The 26,160-nt window shown below is 40.3% G+C and overlaps 1 protein-coding gene across 3 annotated transcripts in view; it reads right to left on the bottom strand.

The window, feature by feature from the left end:
• The window catches only part of GLI3 (GLI family zinc finger 3), a 198,394-nt gene that overhangs the window by 90,230 nt on the left and 82,004 nt on the right, over positions 1–26,160 (bottom strand). For all 3 annotated transcript variants that reach the window (XM_026077484.1, XM_026077485.1, XM_026077486.1), the window contains one exon: positions 4,937–5,042. In XM_026077484.1, the coding sequence (XP_025933269.1) occupies positions 4,937–5,042 (106 nt within the window). The remainder of the gene's footprint in view (positions 1–4,936; positions 5,043–26,160) is intronic.

Genomic DNA, 26,160 nt, shown 5'->3' with positions numbered 1-26,160 from the left:
GGGGTCAGTGTTAGGCACATGCAGAAGTATCTGCAGGTTCGGAGCTAAGACTGCCAAACTCAGATCCCACTAGCCTCAAGGAGCAGTTAGAAGAAAGGGGTCTGGAGTCTTGCTCTTTCTAAGAAGCTACAAGACAGCAAGTGTAACTTGCAGCTTCCCCCTTGTAAGCACCTTCTCCCCTGGCCATAAGCATATGGGCAGCATCACACTCTCTTATTCAGAGTCCTGGGCCAAAGTAAAATGAGATGGCAAGAGAACGGGAGATGATGACTAAAGGATGAATGTTTTGGAACACGCATGGTATGTTTTGTTCAATGTTCAGCTCTGAATCTTTAACTTTCTACCAGCCTCCTATCACACTTCCATTAACCACCCTGAGGAAATACATCAGCCACCACTCTGTAGCCATTGCAGATATTGCCGCTTTGCAGCTCTTCCCTGGCCCACATCTGCTGGAGCATACTTCCTCCACAGCCAAGGAACAACGCCCAGAAATGTTCTCCATCCATGGGTAGCTTGGATCACCTTCAAAGGCCATCCTCCCAACCTGGTAATGAAGCAGACTGGGAGCTTTCACACAACCTGTTAATGCAACTCAGTAAAGGTACGGGAATGAATGACCAAGAGCAGTAACTTCTTAAACCACTCAGCGACATATGTGAGTAAAAATTTGCTGCTACCTTGAGAGTCTTTTTTAATTAATACATAAAAACTCTCATCCTGCCTAAGTCAGATTTTTAAAGTTGTGGGACTATAAAGTCACACTCACTTATACCTGCTTTGCCATAAAAATAATCAAGATTTCACGATGCTTCCATTGCTCAGTCCTAACAACAACTCTCATTCCAACAAAGGCAATGTCAGCAAAGACATCAGATACCATAAGAGCTAGCTGATAGCAAATTTGTAAGTTGGTGCTTGAGAAGTAAGAAGTCAGCACGCTCAGAGTAATAATTTATGTTTAAATAAATACCCTCATTAGCAGCACAATTTTGAATCACTGCACACTGACTGGAAAGGTGTCATTCCCTATTGGATGGCCTTGCAAATGTTAAGGACGAAAACATAGTTTAGCTTTGGTTTCTGCTTTAGTACCTTGCTTTAGAAATCAATTTTGAAAATTAACAAAGAGCCAGACCAAAGCAATAACAAAAAACAAAGCAAACGGTAGGATTATTAAAGCCATGTTTCTTTTGATATGTTTTAATCATATGATGTTTAACAAGTAATTTAACTTGCTGTTTCAATGCAAAGTAGTAAAACTGAATTACAGTTTACTAGAAACATTTTGAAAACTAAGATTCATGCCTTGAATTTGAAAAAAGGAAAACACGCATTCCAGCTCCAATTACACTGTTCATATGTTACTGTTAAAGAACAACTTGCGTTTCATACATTTTCCCTGAAGTGTAAACCAAAGATGCACTGTAGAAATTCCAGGATAACTAACTGGTCCTAACAAACAGGTTTTGGTAACACAAAGTGACACATTTCAGTACATATTCATAAGGGTTGGGGGTTATTATTGGGCTGTAATTGCAGTTGTTCTAACACCTAATAAGCCATGGTTGGAAAAACAAAGGCAGGTTAATTTGTGATTTCCTCTACTTATTCAGAGGCAAATTAAGTGTCAAATAGCTAATACAGAACATATTTCATTTTATGAGATTTTAATTTAATTCTGCACCATATCGTTGATGCCTTAATGTAGGGTGGTTTATCTAAGAAGAAGAGCAATTTATAAACCTCTTTCAATTGAAATCTTTAATGATAGGATACGATAGCATAATTACAGCAGTGCCTGCTAGTCTTACTACACATAAGCATCTGTCAGCAATTCCATCATAAACATAAACCCCTATTTTAGGGTTTATAACTCAGTTATAAAATTTGGCTCCAGGGTGAAATTTGGGATACAACAGTTCTGCCCATTAGCAATTAAACTACAAGAATCATATATAAAAAAACATATATATCTTTAGAGCTGGAACTACATAAGAGCCTTGTAACACCTTAAAAATTCCTCATCCTTTTTTTTCTACTTGCCTATTATACAAAATTATGTGCATATGTTGTAGGTATCATGTGGATGAGTCCATTTCCACATTTTTTCTGTAGTTGTATTATTACTAACTAATTCCACTAAGGCTTGACAGGTTCTGAAACACATTTCTATGAGCTTGGATAATTGGAAAGATGCCAATTTTTTGCCCCCTTTTTTTTTTTTTTTTACATTTGAGGGTACTATGAAACTGAAGGAGAAAACCGCTCACACAATGAAGTCATTGATGAAGCTGTAGTAAACATTTGTATCCTGACTGGTGTTCTATCCATTTTCTCTCAGAATTCTCAAATAACTTTGCATATCAGGTTCTTCCCTTTTTTTCACGGTATTAGGAAAGCAATGCAAGTAATGGCTCCAAAAGATCCAAAATCTGACATTCCTAAGTAATACTTACACCAGGGTCTGTAAATCTTATAAGAAAATCATTGGTGTCTATCACATATGTCCATTACAGGGTGTTCCTAAAAACTGCAAAAGCATGACAAACCTTAACACCTACAAAGAAGCTGTTAGTCTGACAGATTTTTTTTTTAAGTTGCCTAATTGCATATTTACATTTAATTACACAGATCATAATGGCTCTAAGGGTCTATTACGGCTCATCATTTCAATGGTGACATAAAACAAATGAGTGGAAGAATCTACACAGTTTATGGAAAAATAAATGGACAATATCAAGGAAATCTTCATTTTAGAGCTTGGGCTGATATCAGAGAGTATTTCTAAAGCAACTGCCTGCAGTCATATCACATCACGCTAAGATCTTCTTGTCTCTTACAAGCCTATGCAGGGCTTGGTTGAATCACTACCTCAACTTAAGGCCCCTAGGGTACAGCTGGAAGCAGGGGTGTTATGACTCAGTAAGTGGCATCTTTCTTTAGAACGGACATTGATTTCAGTAACTGAGTGCAGCGTCAGAGGGGATTATTGCTGAATTCCAAATAAGATGTTAATCTGACTTTTTCAACATCTTTGGAGGATCTTAAAAAAATCCTGGCACTTTTAGCAGTATAGGGTACTAGTCCCAATTTCCCATCTAAACTAGGGAATCGCATTCAGCCCACCCAAAAGACTTTGCCCTCAGTTGCACAGTGTAATCTTACGGCCTGGGGCCCATGGGGCTCAGGCTCTGGAGAGGTCTCTGTGCAGTACATATAGCGAGCCTGGGCCCCACACAGCATAAGAGACAGAAGTCTCAGTGAATGCTCGCAGATGGTGCCCAGATTCTGAAGATGGCCCTCTGCTGATTTGAGTTAAAATATTTTAGTGATCCACTTCAGATCTAATTCACCACTTAATCAGGCTCAGTCCTGTCACCCTTGTTCTGGCAATCCGTGGAACTGGTTCACTAGTTTATAATATGCTTGGAAACCCTTGGAATTATTTGCTGGTGCTTCCTATCCCAGTCTTGCTCTCATGGACGACAAAGACAAATTTCCCATTAGCTTTAGAAGGAGCAGGATCATTCCTAGAAATTCCAGTTGGAAGTTGTTTTCTTTCACTTTCCAAAATATGAGAAAAAGCCAAAAAATATCTAGTCAGAATATTCACATGCACTGCAAAATCTAGAAAAAATGTGCTGAGTCTGTATGAGCCTGTCATCTTCAGCTTACATTTTTTTTTGCAGCAAATTTAAATAAAAAATTGTTTGGTGCATTTGAATATATTTTATTATGTGGCTGACTGTGGTGTAAATACTGATATATCAGAGGAACTCTGAGGAATAAATCATAAATTTCTGTACTATCTCTTYCTGTAAATACCCACTTTTCTTCTAATGCCCAAGGAAGACTGCAACACAGATTTATTATTTATCTCCAGGCAAATTTGCTCTGAAATTACAATTCAGTAAAAGAAGACTGATCCAAAAAAAACTGTTAGTAAAATATTGTGTGTGTACTTGGGCGTGTAGTTAAGATTGTTAATATCAATTAATTCTGCTCACAGAGGAGGACTTGTTTTAAAACAACTTCATTTTTCTTCTGCATATATGTAATTACACAGCTGTAACTAATAGCCATAGCAAAGCAATCTGCCATCTAAACAACTAGCGTTATTCTTCAAAGTATGGCTTGTGCTTTTCTTTTATTTTCTCAGTATGAGAGGTGATTAGCAGATATGATTAAATGTATATATCAAGCCTTTTAGCGAAGTACTAAGCCTTGCTTTTGGGCTTCATTTTTTACGGTATATAGCAGTTTTCTGGACACAACAACTGTTTTATTCTGCAATGCTGGTATCTGTCTCTCCATATAGAATAAGATAATATTTTTTTCTACAGGATCTCACCACTACCACCCTTCTCTAATGCACGTTATCACTGGTATTCATTTCTTTTATCTTTGTGTAAACCATGTGCTCTATCACATTTGCCATTTTGTTTGGGTGACACTCCCATCAATCAACTGATTGCCTGTGCATGCACACAACAGGGACTATGAAAATTTACCAAAAATTTCATTATGCTTCATAGCAGTCACTAGAAAAAAAGCTTTGGTATGAGAGGAAATTTTAGCTGTGAAGAATCCCAAGCCTAATCCAGACAAAATATAGGTTTTGCCTGGCTGTATTTCACAGAGATCGGTACTTTTAAATTTAGTATTTATAGAATGACAGCTCACAGAATAGATGTCAGCAAAATATATAGATAACACTTGCCAGCTACCTGTTGTAACAGGAATTCCTTAGGCACCAGCCTGGTTTTGCTTCACAAACAGATAAACTTGATGCATTCCAAAAGTAAATCTTGCTCTTTGACTAGACTGGCAAAGTGCTCCAGATGCACAGTTTCAAGCACGTAAAGATTCAAATACTTGCCCATTCTCCTAGGCACCACGGCCAGCTGAAGGGGGGAGAATACTTAATACTCACACATGCAGAGGAGGAATGGGAGATGGTTCATAATGGTAGCGTCCCTCATGATGTCTTGCATCAATTGGTACAGGAGGGTGGAATGCTGGAAAAAGGTGAGGCGGATCTGAAAAAACAAGCAAGGTTCCCAAATCTGAGTATCTCAAATGTCTCTTTAACATTAAATAATGATGAAAAGTGTGTCAACAGCAATACGACTTAGGGGTCAAATTTTCTTTTCCTGTTGCAGTCAGTCAGGGTCTGCCTCAGAGGAGAGTTTGGCCCACAGTATTTGCATGAATATGTATTTACTGATTTTAATATTCTCTTTTTATAGCTTAAATGGAAAGGGACGTAAAGAAGTCTTTAATAAATAATTACAGTGTCCATATGTGAAGTATCAGATCAAAAGGACCATCAAGCCTTTCATAAGCATTCCTGATTTATTTATTTTTTATTAAAACAAGAAAAAAATACCCCGGAAAAAAAGCCCAAGCAGAGAATACAATAAAATAAAGAAGTATATCAGCAGAGATATATACGCAACCCGACAACGGAAAGCAAAACCAAAGCAGCATGCTGAGAAATGACTATCCGGAGTAAATCAGACAATGAAGTTAAAAGGGAAAGGCAATTGGGAAAGGCTGTACTGGAGATGCTTAACTGCATCGCACCAATGGAGGCTTCAGGAGGAATGTGCCTCAGGACAAGAGGATTAATTTCATACCGCCCTTAAAAAGGAACGGTGCTTTCTTTGCCGCCATGGCTGGAGGCCCACAAACCCAGGGCTTCAACACACTCCCTGCCCCATCCCCTCCAAGGTACTAGCGGGAAGGGTAGCTCAGCAGCTGCCACGGCTCCTGTTCCCTGCTGTTGCCAGACAGACGGGGGGAATGCGCCTCAGCTTCCCCTGCTCACCCCACCTCCCATGGGCACTCTGCATGGAGGGGCCCAGCACAAGCCTACTCCACATTTTCCATTTCTGTAATAAAATCACCTCCCAGTTTTGGATGACAGAATTTAAACAGACTACAAGTCTCTGAACAATACACTGGTGCACCTTTGCAATTCATTTGCGTAAAGAATATTTCTGCATGCACTCTGTTCATTGCTGCATCCCAAATGTGCAAAATTCAAATAGTTCCACAAATGAGAAATACGAAGTGTCTCCAATGCCACAGAACAAACAGATCCTTCCCAAATATTACCTGATTGCCACTTTGTATGAAGTCATGTGTTTATCTGACACTAAAGACTGACAAGAACAGACATGAGGTCATGTTATGGATTTACTAAAATGCTTCTAGAAAGAGAAAATCCTTAATTACGCACTCACAGTAAAACCAAGCCTATTTCAGTTTTGCTTGTTCACTCTTAAGGTATCTTCTCTTTGTATTTCCTGCCTTTCCTATTCAGAAAAATGTAATCCTCTTCTTAGATTATGTTATCTATGAAAACAGTTGCCTCACACAAACTAGTGAGGGTAAGAAAATAGATTTTTCCCCTTGGTATTTGTCAAAAGTTGKATTGGTCTGTTACTATGTTTTGAAGCAGGAGTAAGAAACAGAGTAATAAAAATCATGGCCCTCAGGCAATAAATGGAGGAGATGAAGGGGAAATCATGTAAATTCTGAGGAAATATTTCCAGTAGTTCAGGAAAACATGGAAACATCTGAAATCACCTGTCCAGTTTCACTGCTTCTTTTTGTGAAATACCAGCTAGTGTGTGATCAGTAACAGCACGTTTCTGCCATTTCCTCACTCTGGGCTTAGCACCATAAACAAAAAATAATTGTGGCTTACTAATGTGACCTGAGAAACCAACCTCATGATAGCTTTAATTCTAACTCTGTTATACAAACTGGACCTAAATATGCAGTGCATAACAATGTGCCGGAGACAGGAAGCTTCTATGCCTGTGCTGAGCACTCCTTGATTTCAGTGGGATTAAAGGCATGTCACAGATAACCAGATATCCCTGTGAGTACATGGTTGTTGTCTGAACAGAAGATATTTGCCTCCAACTCATGAAATGCATTCTTCACCAATTACCAACACGGAGAAGGGGAAGAGGGGCATGAGAGATGCATTTTAGTGTATCTCCCTGTTTGTGTGCTCTGTTCCCTTCCTCTCTGCTATCGACTGTAATAGTGTAAGCTGAAGCAAGCAGGTTTTAAAGCAGAAGTTTTAAAAACAAAAACTCTGCCATCATTTTTTCAATGAAGAAAGTACTCACTCACTTCCTTGCAGACAYGTGGGCAAGTCCTTCTCTGCCCTACAATTCTCTGACGAGCAGGCCTGGGGAGCAAAGGTGAGACCACAAGGATTCTGCTACCCTTACTCATGTCAACCAGGACAGGCTGCACCTGGCCACGGCAAGCAAGTCCATTCAGGCCACAGAGCCAACCTGCTGTCCCACACTCATACAGCCTAGGCATCGACGCGTGGAATGCAACGCCAGTATTAATGCAGAGAAACACAGTTTAACTCTCCTGAGGACCAGCACTGAAGTTGAATGTGATCATCTATCATTCCCTATCAGGGCAACGGAAAATGCATATTAAATGGCTTAAAAACGGGATTCCCCTCTGTGAGGCCTACGCAATGTAGAGCACCAGCAAGTTGTATTTAACACACGGGATATAAATCTCCAAGAACACCTTTTTGAGTCCTCTCCATTAAGCTCCTTTGTACATCTTGGTTGCATCTTGTTTGCAGTTTCCATCTGGGAAGCAGACGTACTCCATCACCGCACAAGGAGCTGTCTCAGTCAGCCGCTCACTGACTACAACAGAGCTGCATATCAAAACCCAACATAATTATGCATCTCACAGTTTATTATTTACACATGAGCAATACAGCCGGTGAACATCATAACTCAAGTGTATGTGTAATAAGTTATTACACTGTAGCCATCTCCTGTTGCAACCCTTAAAAAATACCACATGATGACTTTTCCAAAGTCAGACTAAAACTGCTGAAGCAGAATAAAGTGCCACTAAACCTGGCTACCTCCTATTTATCATATAATTTCCTGACTGATGGTTCCACAAACCAGCTGCTAAGTGCTGTGTACTCTACTGTCAGCAAACTAACATGCTAAATAGGAGACAGGGAGAATAATGTGCAGAACTAGCGGAATCAATTTTATGGAGGGAATTCAAATTCTGTCATGTTTGGGTTAAGTCCTCAGCACAGAGGTAAGCAGTAAATTCTACATGCTTGGGGGTCCAAAACCACTTCACACTGAAGAGTGTTGARTATTTAAATGAAAATAGTCTTACATCAAGCAGAGACCTGCAAAAACACTCATCATCCAGGACTTCACTTGGAATCTACTTGAAACACCACAAAATGTAATTGGATGACATGTATTTAAATGGAAATACACAGTAAGAAGTTTGCAAAGCAGTAATTCAGGCTTGTGACAGTTTCCCATTGCTTTTTCTTATCCCACCCAGTAACTATGTCATTAGAGGCACCACCAGAATATTAGAGTAACATTCTGTTATTATTATTTATGCTATAGCTGAGTGAAGAACAAGTGAGACTAGTCACAGGGAATGACTGATTCTCATTTGATTCTGTTTGTGAGAGGTGCTCTACCTATCCAGAAAACCAGGGGGCAACTTAGTCTCAAAAACAGGACGCTTGCTCTAACTATAGTGGCATTTGTATGTTTCCTATCTGAAGTGTAAGGAACAAAACTCTTACCCTTAGCTAGTAGGAACCCCTCTCACCAAAATGTATCAACAAAATCTAACTTCAACCTTCCTGTTCTGTCGGGGAAACTGTTTATTACCATTTGCAATTTGTTAAAAAATTCTGGTTGAGATGAAAACTAGCATTGCCTATGCCAGGCACTTTTCGTACACACATCCAAAGCCAACCATGAGGACAAATCCTTCAGCAAACCCTTACATCCTTGCAGAGAACCTCTGAAGTGAGCATACAGTATAGGAATCAATACAGATAGATGCTGCCCGTGTATTTAGGGCTCTTGGCTCCAATTCAATGGAAGTACCTGATTCTGTGCTTAAATCCCACTATTTTCAAGAACTGTTAAAGGCATGCCAAGATACTGAAAATACATTTAAGCATACTCCTCATGCATTGCTGAATTTAGTATGTGCTGCATTCTCCTGACTCTCTGCTGGCTGTTCCTGTAAGCATCCTGCAAGCTTCTGCTCTTCTGTCTCCTACATAGTTAATAGAGTCTCTTCAAACAAAATGGGAGATACAACTGTCTGAAATGCTACAAACTCATCGATTTCAGCACTGTGAGATTTTCTGGAAAAGATGTCAATTTTTGCTGACTTTTTGTTGTGTAGAATGTGCTTTTCATTTCTTCTTCCAGGATCCTTCTTACCTCCTTAAAGAAAGCGAATAGGATCATCTCTCTCAAATTACAATCACTCCCATGCAGGAAAAAAGAAGAGACTACACTTGTTCTCTGGAAGTCAGTAACCTACAGCTCCTCTGCAGCATCAAGGGAAAGAAACTGGGAGAAATGACAGGTATGTTCCTTGCTGCTGAACAGAAAATCTGAACTGAAGTCTAATGAGGTATAACAGCCAGCAGTGATTCACTGAAAGATTTGGCGGAAAGGCAGCTGATTCTAGCCGGCTCAGAGGTGCTGTGCAACGCCTTGAGACAACAGTAAAGAAGTTAGGAAGAAGAACAGAACYGTGAGGCTGCTCCAACGCTCACTGAAGTCGAGGAGAATTTTTCTGTAGAGTCTGTAGTCTCTCAGAGAAGCCTTATTCAGTTCAGGGGATCATTAAATCTGGCAAGTTCAGCTTTGGTGGTAAGGCTAACAAAATAGACTCTGCCCTCAGCCAACTGATTTGCTCAATCACCTTGTGATTCTTGCCAAATCCTTGAGCAAGGAGGCTGCTGAAATAACAGGCTGCATTTTCAGCATGTTGAGAAAACATGTGCTACTGTATAAAATATCTGAATCAGCTTGAAAGCATTCAGTGAATCCCCAGTATCTACACCTGCGTTGCAAGACCATGGCACTGGCGAATACAGGATTCAAGCACAATGCAGGCAGTACTTGTTATATTTTAGCAGATTGTCATCAGAATAATCAGCTCACCAAATTCAATATCATAACTATGCCAGGTGCAGAACTCTATGAGATAAAACCTCATTTCAGGTGAAATCTTGTCCCCACTAAAATTAAATAGGGTTTTGATGCTGAACTCAGTGGTACCAAGATTTCATACCAGATGTTACAGAAACAATATTAGACAAAATATAGCCTCTCCGCTAATGTCTTTTCAATACACAGAATAGTTTTGAAGAGTTTGCCAGCAAATTTCTGGTTCATAAGCTGATCACCAGATGGGAATTTTCTAATATTCAGGTTTGCAGAGTCCCTAAGGGCACCACGGTTTCTTCATGTACATTTGCTTCAACTGATCTGAACTAACAGTACTGCTCAGTTTTATGGCAAGAAAAGACCTCATTTTGGATTTCTAATTACAGCTTGCATTAGTGCTCAGTAAGAGCATGTCTTGTCTTTTGCGGAGGCAGGGGCAGTTCTCTTTAAAAATAGGGTGAGCTATGTTCTCTACTTTATACAGAGGCCTTTAAACAGGAAGAAAAAGACTGAGCCACAGCCACATGTTAATGCATACACTTAACTTCACGCACTTTGAAGAGTCTCCCCACGGTGACTGGGGTTGCTGCTTCAATGTTGCTGGTTGCCACCTGAAGCACTGCAACTACACTACATCTGCAGACTGATCCACAGATGTGCTACAACCASTTATCTCCGGAGGCTCTTCTGTGTCTGTGTGTGCCTGTATGTGCATGTATGCACGTGCATGCTTCCAACGGGACAACTGTAGTGTTGACATGAATGGGACTACTCACTGTCTGACTTTACAGAGAAGGAGTTTTTCAGCAGACAGTAAAAAAGTCCCACAATGCCATGGCAGAAGCAAAAAGCGTATAAATGGATAAAGCAGGGAAATGGACAGAGAGAGCTTTTTTAATTTACTAAGTTCTCTCCATTTCAGTAACACTGGATCTTAATTGTGATGAAATGCAGTAGGTATAACATTTTGAAAGAAAAATGCAGTTTTCAGTCACATCATGTTCCTTCTATGCATCTGTGTTTACTAATGATGATCAGACTTCCCTCCCTATCTTCTGCTTGTGTTTCCAGAGGCCATACATTGATATTTAAAATAGGCCACAGGAGTTCCAACCCAAACCTCAGAACGCAGAACACAGCTCCAGCTCTGTGCCTCTTGTTATTATTGAAAAATAATTTCTACCTTTGCAAAGCAGAAAATTAAGGCTGCAGGGCATCTTAGATCTCTGCCATCCATTTTACCACTTTTTAGTTTGTAAACTTAAACACCTTGTGGGAACATGTTTTATTGTTTTTACTAATTCCACAACAACCATCATGCCAAACAGTTGAAGGAGGAGCAGTTGCCTGTGTGCTGGAAGAAAAGTGGCTGGAAATTATATCATTAGCTGGCACTGGTAAGTCTTTAACATGCCAAATTTGCTGCAGGTATTGGCTAAATAACTGCTGGACTGATTTCAGTTTGCATGCTTTATTATTCCTCCCAGTCACTGCAACTCTGCTCTCTGAGGAGCAGGACCATCCTCTGGAATACTAACTAAACTTCTTCAAGTCCATTTGACTGACTTTGGTGCTCCCTGCAGTTTGCCCATCCAAAAAAAAGGGAAAAGTAGTAAGAGACAAATGTGTAGGGTCATAAACATATTACATATATAAAAAAAATCTTGAATTCAAGAGCTTCAACTTCTTTAAGAATGTAATCTGTGTTTCATCACAAGCCAGGGATTTACTCACAAGTGACTACATCTACTGGGACGGACTCACCAGTAACTCCAGGATTCCTTGTGCTGCCCTGATCACGCAGCACAGTCGTGAACTCACCCCTGTAAGCGGGGTGTGCGCAGCACTGCCGAACAGAATTGCAGCCCCAAACTCTCCCTATTAATTACACAGATTTCTGGAGCAGGAAAGCCACGACAGTACAATTTCCTCAAGAACGATGACAGTACAATTTCCTAGCAAATTGGTGGAAATAAACCAGGAATATCCCACCTCAGTAGCTCATTTCATCCAGCAAACAACACTGGCTGCTTCATCATACAAGCAACCTTAGATAACCCTCGTGAACATTAGCAACAGTTGCATATAGACAGCATCTGTACATCGGCCCGTGCTTTCAGGAAGAGAATCCAACGAGACATCTTGGCCTCATCACCATTTTTGGAGGGAAAATCCTTTCATCTAATGCAGCTGGCTCTYGGTACAGCACAGCTCATCTTTTTCATAACCTCTGGATCCCATGCAGCGTTTCTTAACAAACTTAATCATGTGGTCTCCATGAGAAGACGACAAATTGTCCTCCGCCAGAAAGCTGACAAAACAAATCCCTCCCTCCATTACCTTGAATGGACTTGCTGCAGTGAAAAAATAATTTATCTTCTGCCTTGCAACATTCTTTCTGTTTTGCTGTTGTTCCCCCTGACTTCTTGTGCCACTGGACATCAATGTAGCCTCCACAGCTAAAAATCACTTCCCAAGGAATTACAAAAAAACAAAACAAGCACCCACATTTAACTCTCAGCAGCCCCAGACAAGTGGTTAATCCAGATGCTCTGGAATGCTTCCTACCTTTGATTACATGTGCATAGGAATTGTAATATCCGCAGTTTCCTCTCCTCTAAGAGCAGCAAACAGTCAGATGCATAACCACATACACAAATATTTTTGTACTTATGTATACATGCATACACATTTCAATAACATATATAAAATTCTAGCTGCTGAAGGTGAACTACAAAACTGAAATTAAGGAAATTAAAATATTATTAAAAAATCCTGATCTTCACTGGAGAGAACTAGAGAAAACTTAGAGCAAGACTCTGCAATGCATAACTCAAAACTACTCCTAAGCAGATGTTTAACATGGGCTCCTCAACCATGGGAACAGGAGCTGCCATACAACAGCTTGGTTATGTACAGTTCAACACAGGCCAAGAAAAGTGTGCAAGTACCCTGCTATCAGGCACATGCCTTAACTCAGTGATTACAAATATGTGTAAGATGCAAACGTTAATGTCGCCAAGAATAGGTAACAGAAAGCTAAAACCTAGAAAAAATCTAGAAATATCCTTGTATGCTGCTGATTTGATGTGGGAACAAATAAAAGAGAAGCTAGATAATTAAACAAACTTTAGTAACATTTTTAAAAGTTTGTAAAATAGTGAGCCAGTCTGAAAATGTTACTTGTTTATGACACTTGGTGATTTGTGTGCTCTTCTGTATAACAGAATCAAGTTTGAAAGCCATTTCAAAGGCCAAATCTGACCTGTTGGATATCAGCATAGTATGCTGAAAATCACTGTAGCTAAACAGATTTCCAGCAGTTGAGGTTCTGGACCACAGGGTGAAAGACTTGGAAGTAAGTTATACTTGGCAGCTTTGATGAGTAATTTATGGCATGACAGGAATTAGAGAGGAAAAAGTATAATTAGATCAATTATGTCTATTTTTAGACATTAAAACAGCTCAGATTCTATGGGATGCACAATCAGATGACCTCTCAGAGATATTTCTTTTTCCCTGCTGTTCAACTTGATTTTTTAAAACTTCATCCAAATATTCATGATTATTTAGCTTCATTCTGTACCATCCTAAACAATTACTCTCCTGTGGTATTTACACTCTTGAAGCTCTTACAGATGAACAGATAGTTATCACATGCACTTTCAGGCCACTCAATAATATACATTTACTGCATTCTTTAATCTCTATGTCCATACTCTAAATTAATTACAATCACTTGCTGGTGCTCCCTGGATTCCTTGCAGCTTGGGAGAGATACATAGTTATCACCTCTGTGCTCTTGGGCATCAGGTCTTCACGTGTGCTGACATGACACCTTTTAGGAGGAGACAAATGGAAATTCATAATGCAAATAACCTATTTCTGAAAATTTCTCTTTCCAGCTGAGGTATGTGTTTCTACATATATCCCAAGTACCATTAGCCTTCATTTTCACGCTATGAGACAGGGCCTTCGCTGCGACCTACTCTAGGATTTCTACGGGACTGCTGCTGAAACTGGCACTGCTGAAACAACCTCAAGGCAGCAGAAATTGCCTCTTGGTTATCACTTCTTGACGTCTCTAAATACTTCAGTTTGAGTTGTTTTCTTCCTCCTTGCTCCCTAGTGTTTCCCCGCCAGCTTCTCAGCCAGTGTCTCCCATAGATTTCATTTTTATGCTGTGTACTTTTTCATTACTGAAGATGGAAAGTAAGGCAGGTTCCCTTAGTTTGCTATATTGACATTTAACCTAAGTGCTCATTCGGTCTATTTTGGGGAGCGTCATATTGTCAATATTCAAGTCAATCTGAATTATTTTTTCAAGTCATGTTTCACAAGGCAAATATTTTTAATGAGAAGGACCTTAGTCAAATTACTTCAACTTCTCTGTTTCTCTGTCTGGTCACTGTTAACATGGAGATATCCTTTACGAAACACTGAACTGTTCAATGAAAAGTCCTGATTAAGAACTAGAATAACAGAATTTTATCTACTCTATTTTCTTCACTCTCTATTTCTCTAATTCCTTAAAAAAGTGATTCAGTTGCCTAAAACCATTCATTCTTTATGAATCCCCTTTGGGTTTTGCTCATTATATTGTTTTAGATTTGTTTTTCTTTACAGACAACTTCTTCTAATCACTTCCTATTTTTCAAACAGAGCATGTAAGTATTACTATATAGCTTTGGATATAACCCTGCTTTTTGTTGTTTTTTTAAGATAATTGTTAGAATCCCTCTCATTTCCTCTTCCCCACCATAAGGGTTTCTCTCTCTGGAATGTATGGGAGGTTCCTCATGAAGTCATACCAACAACTTCACTCTCCTCCATTCTCTTGTTCTCCACTGATGTGATGGCAGGATTTGGCCTATGATTCTGATGCTTTGTGAACTAAGTGTTCCTTAGCAAAAGCAGACCAAGCCTTTACTTTAGAGAGTGTCACCCACTTACATGTAGCACCATCGCTGAGAAACAGGACTAAGTGCACATATGTTTGAGACTCAGACTGCTACTTTAAAAAACAAAAAGAAAAAGTTGCCTCACTGAGGGGAAAAGCAAAGAACTGAAAACCTTAACACAGCTTAGTTAATGCTTGCAGTCCTTAGCCACTGTGAGGACAGCCCTGACTTAGCAGTACAATATGTCAAAACAGGATGCTGCACCTAGTCGCATCAGACCTACTGTGTACAGACACTCAACTATGGAGAGCTTCTGGTTCCAGAATTAGCTCAGGGATCTCCTGAGCTCTCCTGCCTGCACTGTGCCCTACTCATGCACAGGTCGCTGCTGGGACTCAGGTGYCACATAACACATGGTTAGGTCCAGTCTCACCAGAAGGAAAAGACTGTCCCATTAGACAGAGAAAAGGAAAAATGGAAGAACCAGACCTGAGTAGGCAGAAGCATACAAATACTACAGCAGGAAAAGCAGCCCTCAGCATTAGCAAAGATTTTTCTGCACACAGACAGCACAAAAACATGTGCAAACTCCTCAAAGCAGAGACTGTCTTTATGTCATGTGTGTACAGTGCTTACCACAACAGGCCCCAGTCTCTGACTGAACTTTTTGGCACTAATATAGATGATTACAACAGCACCTTCTCCATCCTCCAGTCCAGGCTGACCAAAGACAAAGTCTCATTACTTGCCTGTGCACAGAAGTGTTCTTCAACTTAGTTTTAAGGGACAAGATAGGAGAAAAAGTACAAGTAGGTGGAAAAGAACCCCACAAATATGAGAGTAGGAAAGGACTGTTCTACACCCTTCAGGTATGATCCAGTTTGGGTAAACTAAACTAAAGAGGAGAACACTGCTCTTCATTCTTCTCTTTACATCTTAGAAGACAGGCTAATGATGCTACTAAAAGGTAACAGGAGCCAGTGGAGCAGGAAAGATGGCTGAATGAGGTTGAGGCATACACCCCGTTCTTCTCTACTACACTGCCAATTGACACAGGATGCCATGGAGACTAGAAGTTTAGAGGGCCTTGAGGGGAAAGTGGCCAAAGTCACAGAAGAGAAATGCAGTGAGGATCCAAATATGTAGAAACCATTTATCGCACAGGAAATTCCTGGACTGCAAATGACTGGATATTGGGGGAGTACTTGGGGGCAAGAGGAAACAAGAATCATGCCTGCCCTGTTCTTATATACTATTTCCTGGGCATTCACTTTTGGTTGCTGCTAGGAAAGGATACAAGGCTACATAGACCTTTGCTCTGAGCTAATACGGTCCATCACGTTTTGTGTACTCCTGTCATGTTTCAGGAGCACCAAAGCTAAAATGACTGCAAAATCCTTCCCTTTATATTCACCGGATGCATCGTTAACAGCAGTAACTGAGCTGTGGGATTCTAGCAGGCTATGCAACTGGTTCCTGAAGGCTGGAGGGGGCCTGCAGGCTGTGAGCTGAACATCTCCATCCCTGAGGGCCTGTATAGCTCTAAGAGACATGAGTAGGAAGACTTCCCAAGCTTGTAGAAGTCTATCCTTTCATTCTGTGTTTGTGCGGCATGCTTCACAAAAGAGGGTCTTGGTCTATGGCTAAAGTCAAGCACATGGTGGTAATAAAAATAACTACTAAGAGGTCTGCCCTTTGCTCACTGAGAAACATTCTTCCCTTCTGCACTTTTGTGCAGAGTTCAGACACAATCTGGCTGCAGAAACACATGCAACTGCACATAGGATTTCATTTACTCTCCAACAGAAGAAGATGAGACAGTTCCAGTCCATCACACCCCTTGGCAATCTTGGAGTTTTTCCAAAACATTAAGCATCAGTTTCCCACCAATGAAGTGTCTGATACTCTACTAAATGTAGTGGCACTTGGAGAGGTATAGTAACACTCCATATGGAAAAGCTGTTTGACACAAAGGTTGGAGGTCAAAAGTTTAAATGTTCATGACAGAGATGACAGCAGTCCTTTCCTGGTCAATAACATCAAAGGAATGCCAGTTCTTAATGCTACTATTGTTGCTTGTTCGAATCCTATTGTAATTCTAGCATATTTATGGCACTCTGGGAGCATAAGGACTTTTTGTTTTAATCTCTATGCTGAACTGAAGGCCTCTAAAGTGTTGTGACTGTCCTTATTCCTGAGGGGAATGCACAGAGAAACAATGCCAGAGGATGCAACATTGTAGTCCCGACCAACTTTGAGCTTTCTTTTCCATCAAAAAAAAAAAAAAAAGATGGATGGAAACATACGATCTGTATTGGATAGTGCTAAAAATTTCTGCTCCTGAACTCCCCACATTACTGGTTTTAATTGTTTTGTGCTATGGTAGGGGGTGAAAAGCATTCACTCCGATCGAGATCTCCATTTTGCCAGTCATTGTTGAGAAGCATGCTGTATTAACAGCCTAACAATCTAATTAGGCAAAACTGCGGCAGTCAGGGAGAGAAATGAGGTTCTCTGGGACTAACTGTAGTGCCCTAACCGCAAAAGTATCACTTCTTGCAGCCCCTCTCTGCTCTCAGAACTTCTGCTTGCGGTTAGGCAGAAACTTCATTACAAGATTTCTGCAGTGCATGTTTCAAGCATTGTATCAGCCATTGATACCTAGTTGCCTGCCAGAAGTAGGATCCAAATTCATTTGTTACTACCTTCCTCAAATTCCTGTTCCCCTCTCCACAACAAGGATTAGCAGTTCAAGTTATGTTCCTAAACTCCATCTGGCTAGGCAGAAACAGATGTCTGCGTACTTGGGCACGATCTTATTTCAAAGTGGGGACTCTGGGTTACTAATGACGTTATAAAGGCAATAGCATATGTTGGCTCTCAACAGTCCATTGTCTAATTGGGATGGTTTTAATCAAATATAAATGTACTCAAGTTTTCACAGCTAATGAATAAATCCCCATTTTAAATAATGACAATAATTCAGAATTCCCCATCATGGCAACATCCTGAAGAATGCCTACATGAGCAGCAGTTATCACAAAAGGCCTGTAAGATGTTTCAGCAACATCCGCTTCAGGCCAGTTTATTATTTAAACAGTTCCTAACTACTCTTCCCAGAGGTAAGCTGCAGCCAAATTGTTTTCCTTCACTTCACAAACCAGATATGCACGGCTTATTTGAACAGCCCAAAAGTTTACTTTAGTCTCTGTTTAAATACCTTCTACCACATATTTCAAACAAACAGTTCACTTCATTAGAAAGGCAAACAGTTTAGCCATAGAATACTAGCACTTGAGAAGAACCACACTGGGCAGAGATTTTCTCTGCCCCTGTGTAAACACTGCCTTGTCTTCAGCTCTAAGCAGCATCCATGTGGAACTTCACTTCAAAAGCCTTTTCACAAATACTTCACACGTCTGTTTGTAAGTAAATGATAACCCTGAAGAGATTATCTGCAGGGCTGAAAGCACTGATGATTATCACTGCTGCTGTATAGGCAAAGAAAGAAAAAACAAAATGTTCACTGCCAGACATCAGTGAGTTATGAAACAATAAAGTCAGCGGCAATCCAATAATATAAGCTAAACCTGTTAAACTGGAAAAGCAGTAATGCTTTGGTAGTGTGCTTTGGCATATCTGGCTCCACAAAGGAAAGCAAATTTTACCCTTAGCAATGGAAAGATTACTGCACCTCCATCATTATTTAACTGAGTTGTTAAATTGACAGATAGCAAAGAGTTGTACAAAAGAGAGGGAAAGCTACATAATCAACAAAGCACTTCACTAGATAAACTACTGAGCTATTTCTTTCCAGACAAAATACACATGCAGGTAAGAATTCCTAAAGAAAACCAATGCTGATCTCATGACATATTCTCAAATCCAAGAAACAAGTATGAAAGGACGAAGAAGTAAAAGACAACCGGACATGGACAAAAAGAGAGATCACAAAAGGTAGCCAATGCCAGGAAGGCCGACCCTCCTCTCAACAGGTCCATGTAACTTCTGCGGACGCTTACAAGACTCACACTCACCTTTTGAGAAGAGAATACACCCTGAAGAGAGCAAAGTATTTCAGAAACAGAGTTTGCTGTCACTACCTGCTTTTTTTATTGCTTTCTGTCAACTGAAAAGTTTTAATCGAAATACTGGTATTTGCATGGTTGAGTGAAATGACACAAGACAGCTCATTACGAGTAACTGCATTCTCACCACATCAGTTACTATCATCATCTTTGGAACAATCACTGCAAGTCTAGAAGACAGAATCTCTGGGCATCAGTCATAAAGCACAAGCCAATGGATATGCCCATAACTTTAACATAATGTTGAAGAATAAATTCTCAATTATATATATTCTCTTAAATCCATTCTCAGGCAAAAAGAAACAACCAAAAATCTAAAAATACCTCAGAAAGTTTGTGAGCAGGGACTGACTGCATATAGCTGTTAGTTAAGGGTGCACAAACTATAGGGATGTTAAAGTTACTCAAAGGAACCATCATGTAAAGAGGAAATGAACAGATAAATTTATTAAATGAAATCAAGTATTTGAAAGTATGGAGAAGGTTAAGACACCTATGCAACCGTAACTTTAACACTGTAGCAACACCAAACACAATTTTCAGTTACTTTCATATCTAGGGTGAAACCCAGCTCCCACTAAGTCAGTAAGAGTTTTACCATTAATTTCAGTGGAATCAGTGCTGTCAGTTCTTGTGATTTGATCATGAATCGTGATATTGTTTTTCTTTACAGTGCTTTTTTAAAAGCCCCAGCCTTTACAGTCATGTCACTAAGTAAGAATCTCAGCTTTTTTTTTTTTTTTTTAAGTTACGTTTCCAGCTGTCATGGCTGCAAAGAAAAGCTGGAATATGAGAAAACCCCAAGTTTCAAACCCAGTAAGAAAATTAAAAGATCCGATACAAACAAACACAAGCACGTATATGTATACAAGATCTTTAAATAGGTATGTATGTGTTTATGCATGCTCTCATGCACAAAGTTATTATTTTGAACACCTAGATACGTGGGTATGGCAGGACTGTATTTTACAAATGGTATTTGTTGGCACTAAAATCTGTGGGTTTTCACTGTGACCATCTTAAAGGTTGTTTGCACAACTTTTGGCAGAGTATCAGAATTGCACGTCACAAATCAATGATTTTTTACCTGACTACATAGATGTTTCCTGTACAAGGAATTATCTGTCCTCTGCATTAAGAGTTAGGTACTCCTCCACACTGTGCTTTAAGACTATAATCTGGGATTATGAGGATTGTTTATTACAAGATGTGAGGTAGAAAAATGCTTTCTGAAGATTTTAGTGGAAGGGTTGAATTTAGGTTTAAAGTGGAAATAAAAACCCCTAAGTTTCAGCATGAACTGCAGAAAATGACAGTCTTATCCAGTTCTTTGAGGGGCTATAACAACACAAGCAATAAATTTACTATTATTATTACAACTGATAACACAAGCTGAGCTAACGGAACTAAAATATCTCCTAAACCAGTTCTTGGAGAGCTGATAATATTAACCTTTAGGTGCCAGGAGTTGGGGATTTCCCAGCATACCAAGTTGGTTGACTTACTGATACCAAAAATAGGATTCCAAACCCTGCTGCTCTTGTGGGTTACATACAAACAATATGATTTTTTCAAGCAATTCTGATTCATTCAGAAGAGTAAAAAAAAAAAATCCATTTCTTTCAAGATGTTTATGGCCTGAGACTTTTCTAATACAAAAAGGGAAAAACAATTTATTTTTTATTATGTTATTCCCCAATCTTCAACTTGAAACAGACTACTTCTGTAGAACTTTTTTACAACATTCCAGCTATTCCTCTGCTGCAGTTTTTCATTCCCTAACACATTCAGCTACTAGCTTAAATTTGCCTATCTATTATCTTTAAAGTATTCTTGATGTGAATAACTGTAAGTAGCACAAGATGCAACAGACAATAACATTGTCAATCCCCTTTCTCATATACTTATTTCCCATGTTATTAATAATAGCAAAATAAGAATAGCTTGCATGTAACAAGTCCCACTTCTAATTTCTGTTACAACAGCTGAAACAAGGAGGAAAATACATTGGTCTGACCATGTATTTAACTAACTCCTCCTGAATTTTATTTCTCAGGGTGACTTTTTGCTCAGCTTCTACAAAAAGTTGTGCCTACCCAAGTAACACATGGCTTTGTTGGGCTGGTGCAAGAGGCTACAGTTAAGCTACGATGCATCTCAGGCACCAGCCAACAGCCTACAGCTTTGCTCCAAATTCAGTACACCCTCCTGACACAAACAGACAAGCTCCATGGAAGAGTCAGTTCAAAGACAGGGAAATCCCTCATCCTCTGAACCACAAATATGAAGAAAAGAGTACTAAAAACACAAGAAAAGTGTCATCCCATCCTTCTTAGCAAGTGTTACTTCCATTACTTTCCTTACTTCAACAGTTTGCAGTCAGTTTATTTCATCTACACACACTGCAGCAACAAAAACTTCAAATGAGGTAAAGAGATGAACTGATGTAAACTTCTTACGAATGTAGTTTCTAGAGTGAAATACATGAAAAGCATTCACTCAGCAAATCCAGGTCTCTATTTTAGCTCCGCAAGAGATCACTATGGTTTGTCTTTCCCAAGTGTTTAACTTGGGGTGACATCTCTTTGGAAAAAATGACCTCTCACTTGATGCCCAAGCCCAGGGTCATCCTCAAGGGGCTCTCAATCACGCTTGAGTTCAGCAGCCTTCTTGACAGTGGAATGTGAACAAGCAGCATCAACAATAGCCTGTGCTCTTAGATTTCTCTTGGTGACACATTCCCATTAGTTAAAATGAGATGGCAACACTTTGCTGATGTTTACAATAATGGTAGCACAAGCTGCCTTTCAGTGCAGACGAAGGGCAAATAAGAGGGGCCTGCCCCTTTCTCGTGTGCAAACACCATTAAGGATATAAAGCAGCAACAAGTATATTTAGCATTTTCTTCAGTTCACTACAATGRAAGTCCAGAACTGGTTGAACAGCCCAAAATTGTTAAAGCAGGTGAAAACTGGAAAACTATTTTTAGTAGGCCTGTAGATTTGACGGTTAGGACTTGGAGGGAACCAACTATAGAGAAAATCACCAACAATAGACCTTAAATTGCAAAGCAGTGAACAATCCTATGATGAGGTACAGTGGAAGCTGAGACTCAGAAGATATTTCAAGAGGAGGGGCAACTACTATGTTCTCTTTCACATGCAAGGCTGGTCTGTTCCAGTGGGGAATCTAAGAAACTACTTTCTACAGTACTCAGGCTATAAGCTTGATTTCAGGCAGACGTGGCGTGTAAATCCTTGGGATAAGACATACATGCCTTTTCCTCTCTCTTGTCTGAAAGATTTGGAAAGGTCAAAGTGAGGTAGCGACAACTAGAGCACACTGGAGTTTAGAGAAAACACCTGAACACTAGGCAGGCCCCTTTTGTGTGACACAGGAAGAGGGCTGAACCATCGTGCCAGGCCCATGTAGGGACTTTTTGGCCAGGTGGGAAAGCAGTTTTCAAGATGAAAAGCTGTCTTTGGCTGCTTGTGCTTTTGGCTTTCATTCCTATTTGTATCTGATTACAAATTTGGCATAGAATTTGCTGTTTGAAAAAAATTAAGAGGAAGAGTGTCTTTTTCAGACACAGGCTTAGAGAGAAAGCAACAGTCTTGAACTCCCTTCTCTCCCCCTTCCCAAGAAGCATAAAATGTGCATGTGGGAGGGGGAGGGGGATGCAAGCAAAACCTCTGCAAGTAATTCGCAATTAAGTTCTTTCTTAACTGAAATACTTGGCTTAGGGTGTTTTTCCCGAGCATGTGAGTACAGCAAAGAGAAACCTCTGGCTCAAAGCTCTGCATCCTCACTGCAGGGAAATTCCTTGTTCTGTGGTAGTGAACTGGGGGGTGAGGAGCAGGAAGACAAGGCTGTAAGAAGTGGTACGTTAGATGGACATACATAACTCATAATTTGCACTGATGGCCAGGTGTATGTACTGTAAGATTTAAATGAAACTGATTCAGAACCCAATTTACTCATCTCACACAAACCCAGCAGAGCACACAACAGATTCTAGATGCAGTTTGCTTTTTTAGGGCCTGATAGAGGCAGTGACAGAGGAAGAAATCTGACAAGGCTGCTTTGGGTTAGTTAATCACTACTTTGTGTATTTAGTTCTTTGAGTAAAGCATTTCTACCAGGACTAGATCTCTTCAGTACAGAGATGGAGCAGGTCCACCCAGGCTTTGCCTTCATGCATCCAGAAGGTGTGACCAGTATGTGCAGACGTCAGAGAATGGTGAAGCCCTCACGAGAACTAGAAGCTGAGCCTCACATGATGAGGAGCTGGTATGCTCCCACTGCTCAGAAATGGCAAGGACAACAAAGCTGTCTCAGGGACTACCCACTGCAGCCACAGGGAGAGGCCATGGCCTCCTTCCCCTGGCCCTCCCAGCCAAATTTAACCCTCCTCTCCTGTTCCCTAGTCATTGCAGCCCTCATATTCCTAGCACAGTGCAGGGGCAGAGGAGAGGGAGGAGAAGCCTGGAGCCTCTGCCCCTCACAAGTAAAGCCATTCTTGGACCATATCTGTCCAGCCTGGTTAATGAGGCACCTGTAATGACAGTGCCATGGTAAAACAAACTTCAGCATCAGAGCAACAATGCTGGCTTTTTCACAGAGGCAGTGAGCCCAGAGCTGGCACAGCCTGCAGGGTGACCCCTGTGCTGGCACAGCACTGGAGCTAGGCAGAGACCAGCCGTATGTGCGTGCACCCGAGCAGGAACCACACCTCTGACTGCAAAGGGAGACCCAGGCTCTTCTCTGTGCTCACCCCATGGCCTAAGGATAAGGGAGAACAAGCCCAGTTCTGGCAGGAATCTAAACTAATGCTCTAATTACAACTCTTAAACGCGTCCAGAGCAGTCATGAGTACAGCCAGCACCCAGACCAGGACACTGTTGCGCTACGCATTTTTCGACATATACGGCCACATTCAACCTCCTGTAGAGGCTCATACTCTACCACCACTTAACAGTCTGAAGACTAAAGCAGAAGAAAGGCCAGGGAGTTTCCAGCCAATCAAATAAAATATAGAGGTGTCTGCTGGGAAGAGCTTTTCCAGCCAATGCTCTCTATTTAATATCCCAGTGCCTCTTAATACGGTGTTAACCCCAACATGGAAAAAAATAAAAAAGGAGTTTGGACATGATCCAAAATCCACATTCCCAAAGCAGCTGAGAATCACTATGGGGACAATTCAGTTTTTCATTTGACAGCTTCAGACCCAAACCCACAGGCACTGGCACAGATGTATGTTGAACTATGTGTTTAAATCCTGCCACACTTCTCTAGCTACAGCATCTGGAGTGGTTGTGGCAGCCACTGCCGCCATAACAGGTATTACTTTTGCTGCCAAACCAGCTGGGGAAGAGGTATTGGCAAAGATCTAGCCTACAGATGTGTGCGAGAGCTTTTGAACTTTTTTTTTCCACTTGCTGGCAGCAGGCAATGCCAATACAGACGCTTTGAAATGACAGAGAAGAACATGGAGAAAGTTGAAGGAGAATCAGGAAATAAAGTAACAGCTAAAAAGAAAAATAATCCCAAACAACCCAGAAGCATTCACAAATACAGACTTTTGGAAGTACAGGAGAGCAGAATCTGTGTGGATAATGAGCAGTACTAGAGACCTTTGTGAGAGGGCCTGACAGAGCTCATTTGTTGCTGAACTAGGTACAAATCTGGCAGGCAGCAACTGCAAGGAGGAGTAAGAAAGGAAAACGGGAAAAGAGACTGGAGCTTGGCTCACAGATGAAGAGAGAGAGGGAAGCTGGCTTCCCGCCAGGAGTTTTGTGAATGGGTGGGTGTAGTATCCATTTCCTCAGAGTTCCAGGGGGGAAAAAACAACAAGAGGGTAGGGAAAAGCTTAGAGTGATATGTTACTTGGTCATGCTTCAAAAATGTGCAACTACTGTCACATAAGTTGATATTTTCCTACTGTTATGGGTATTTTCTAGCAGCCTGATTTCTTCATTCATAACAAAGGTATTTTCCATAGGGTGCTGAATGTTTTCCACTTTTATATACCAAGTGTCTGTTCATAAAAAATGCAAGCCCTTTAAGTGAAAAATTCTGAATTTACGAGTAGAAAAGATTTCACTGTACCTTAACTGTCTCAAATTCTCATGCTGATTTCTGCAGAACTAACATTTTATTCCAGCACAACAGGGCAGCAAGGGGTGTTACTTCACAGGTACTGCAAAAATCACAGTTTCTCCAAAATACGTTTGAAGTATATATTTTTTTTTACTGCATTGCTGGCAAGATGAGTTGGGAAGAGGAAGAAGCAATGATGAAAAGAATGAACTCAACAGATGAAAAAAATCAGAGCTCTAATATGGTGAGGTTTGGGTTGTTTCTGGCTTTGCCCTAGACGTATGATCAAGCTTCGTCCTTGTCTTTCATTGTTTTCATCTAGTTTTTCATTACAAATGTTTAATTATAAAGCATGTGAATTGTGCGGTGAAGATATTCTAAGCTGAAATAATCATATAACATAAAACAGATTACTGCAATTTAAAAGTTAGCTGCAAAACAAAGCAAGTAAAACTGTTCAGAATACTTCACAGAACTTCAATGAGTGACTGAATTCAAGACAAAGCATTATACAATAGCTATAGTCAAGACAGAAAGAAAAGTGCCTAAAATTAGGTTCCTCTGCAGGGATTCAAGTACCTAAGTCATAGATTCCCTAAAGTCAACATGTGTACATGTGCATAGAAATGGGGGGAGGGGGGGCTGTCTTTGACTTCAAGAGGGGTAAATTTGCACCTCTAATTTTCAAATATATTTATGACTCAGACACTATCTAACCCAAACATCACCTTTATTGATAGCTTATTTTGCTTTCTAACACAAGCTTTCAGAAACTGTACTGTTTCAGTGCTCGGTAAGAACACTAAAATTCACAATAGGAAACTGGAGTAAGAGAATGGCATTTACTCAGGGTGAACACCAAAAATGAAATATAACTTAATCCTGGCCACCTGGAATGAAGGAGTTTTAAGTTTCCTCTAACCTGCAGAAAAGCTGCAGGATTGCCTTGTGGGGACCCCAAGAGCTGCTCATTTAGTTTGTACACTGACAGCTTCATAAAAGAGTTTGTGAATGAGTGGCCCTCAGTAATCACAGATAACAGTGGCCTTC

The sequence above is a fragment of the Apteryx rowi genome, unplaced genomic scaffold (genome assembly GCF_003343035.1).
Source record: "Apteryx rowi isolate R43461 unplaced genomic scaffold, aptRow1 scaffold_454, whole genome shotgun sequence".
NCBI classification, from domain to species: domain Eukaryota; kingdom Metazoa; phylum Chordata; class Aves; order Apterygiformes; family Apterygidae; genus Apteryx; species Apteryx rowi.
The sequence above is the reverse complement of the archived record's forward strand: the minus strand, read 5'-3'. Positions and strand labels throughout refer to the sequence as shown.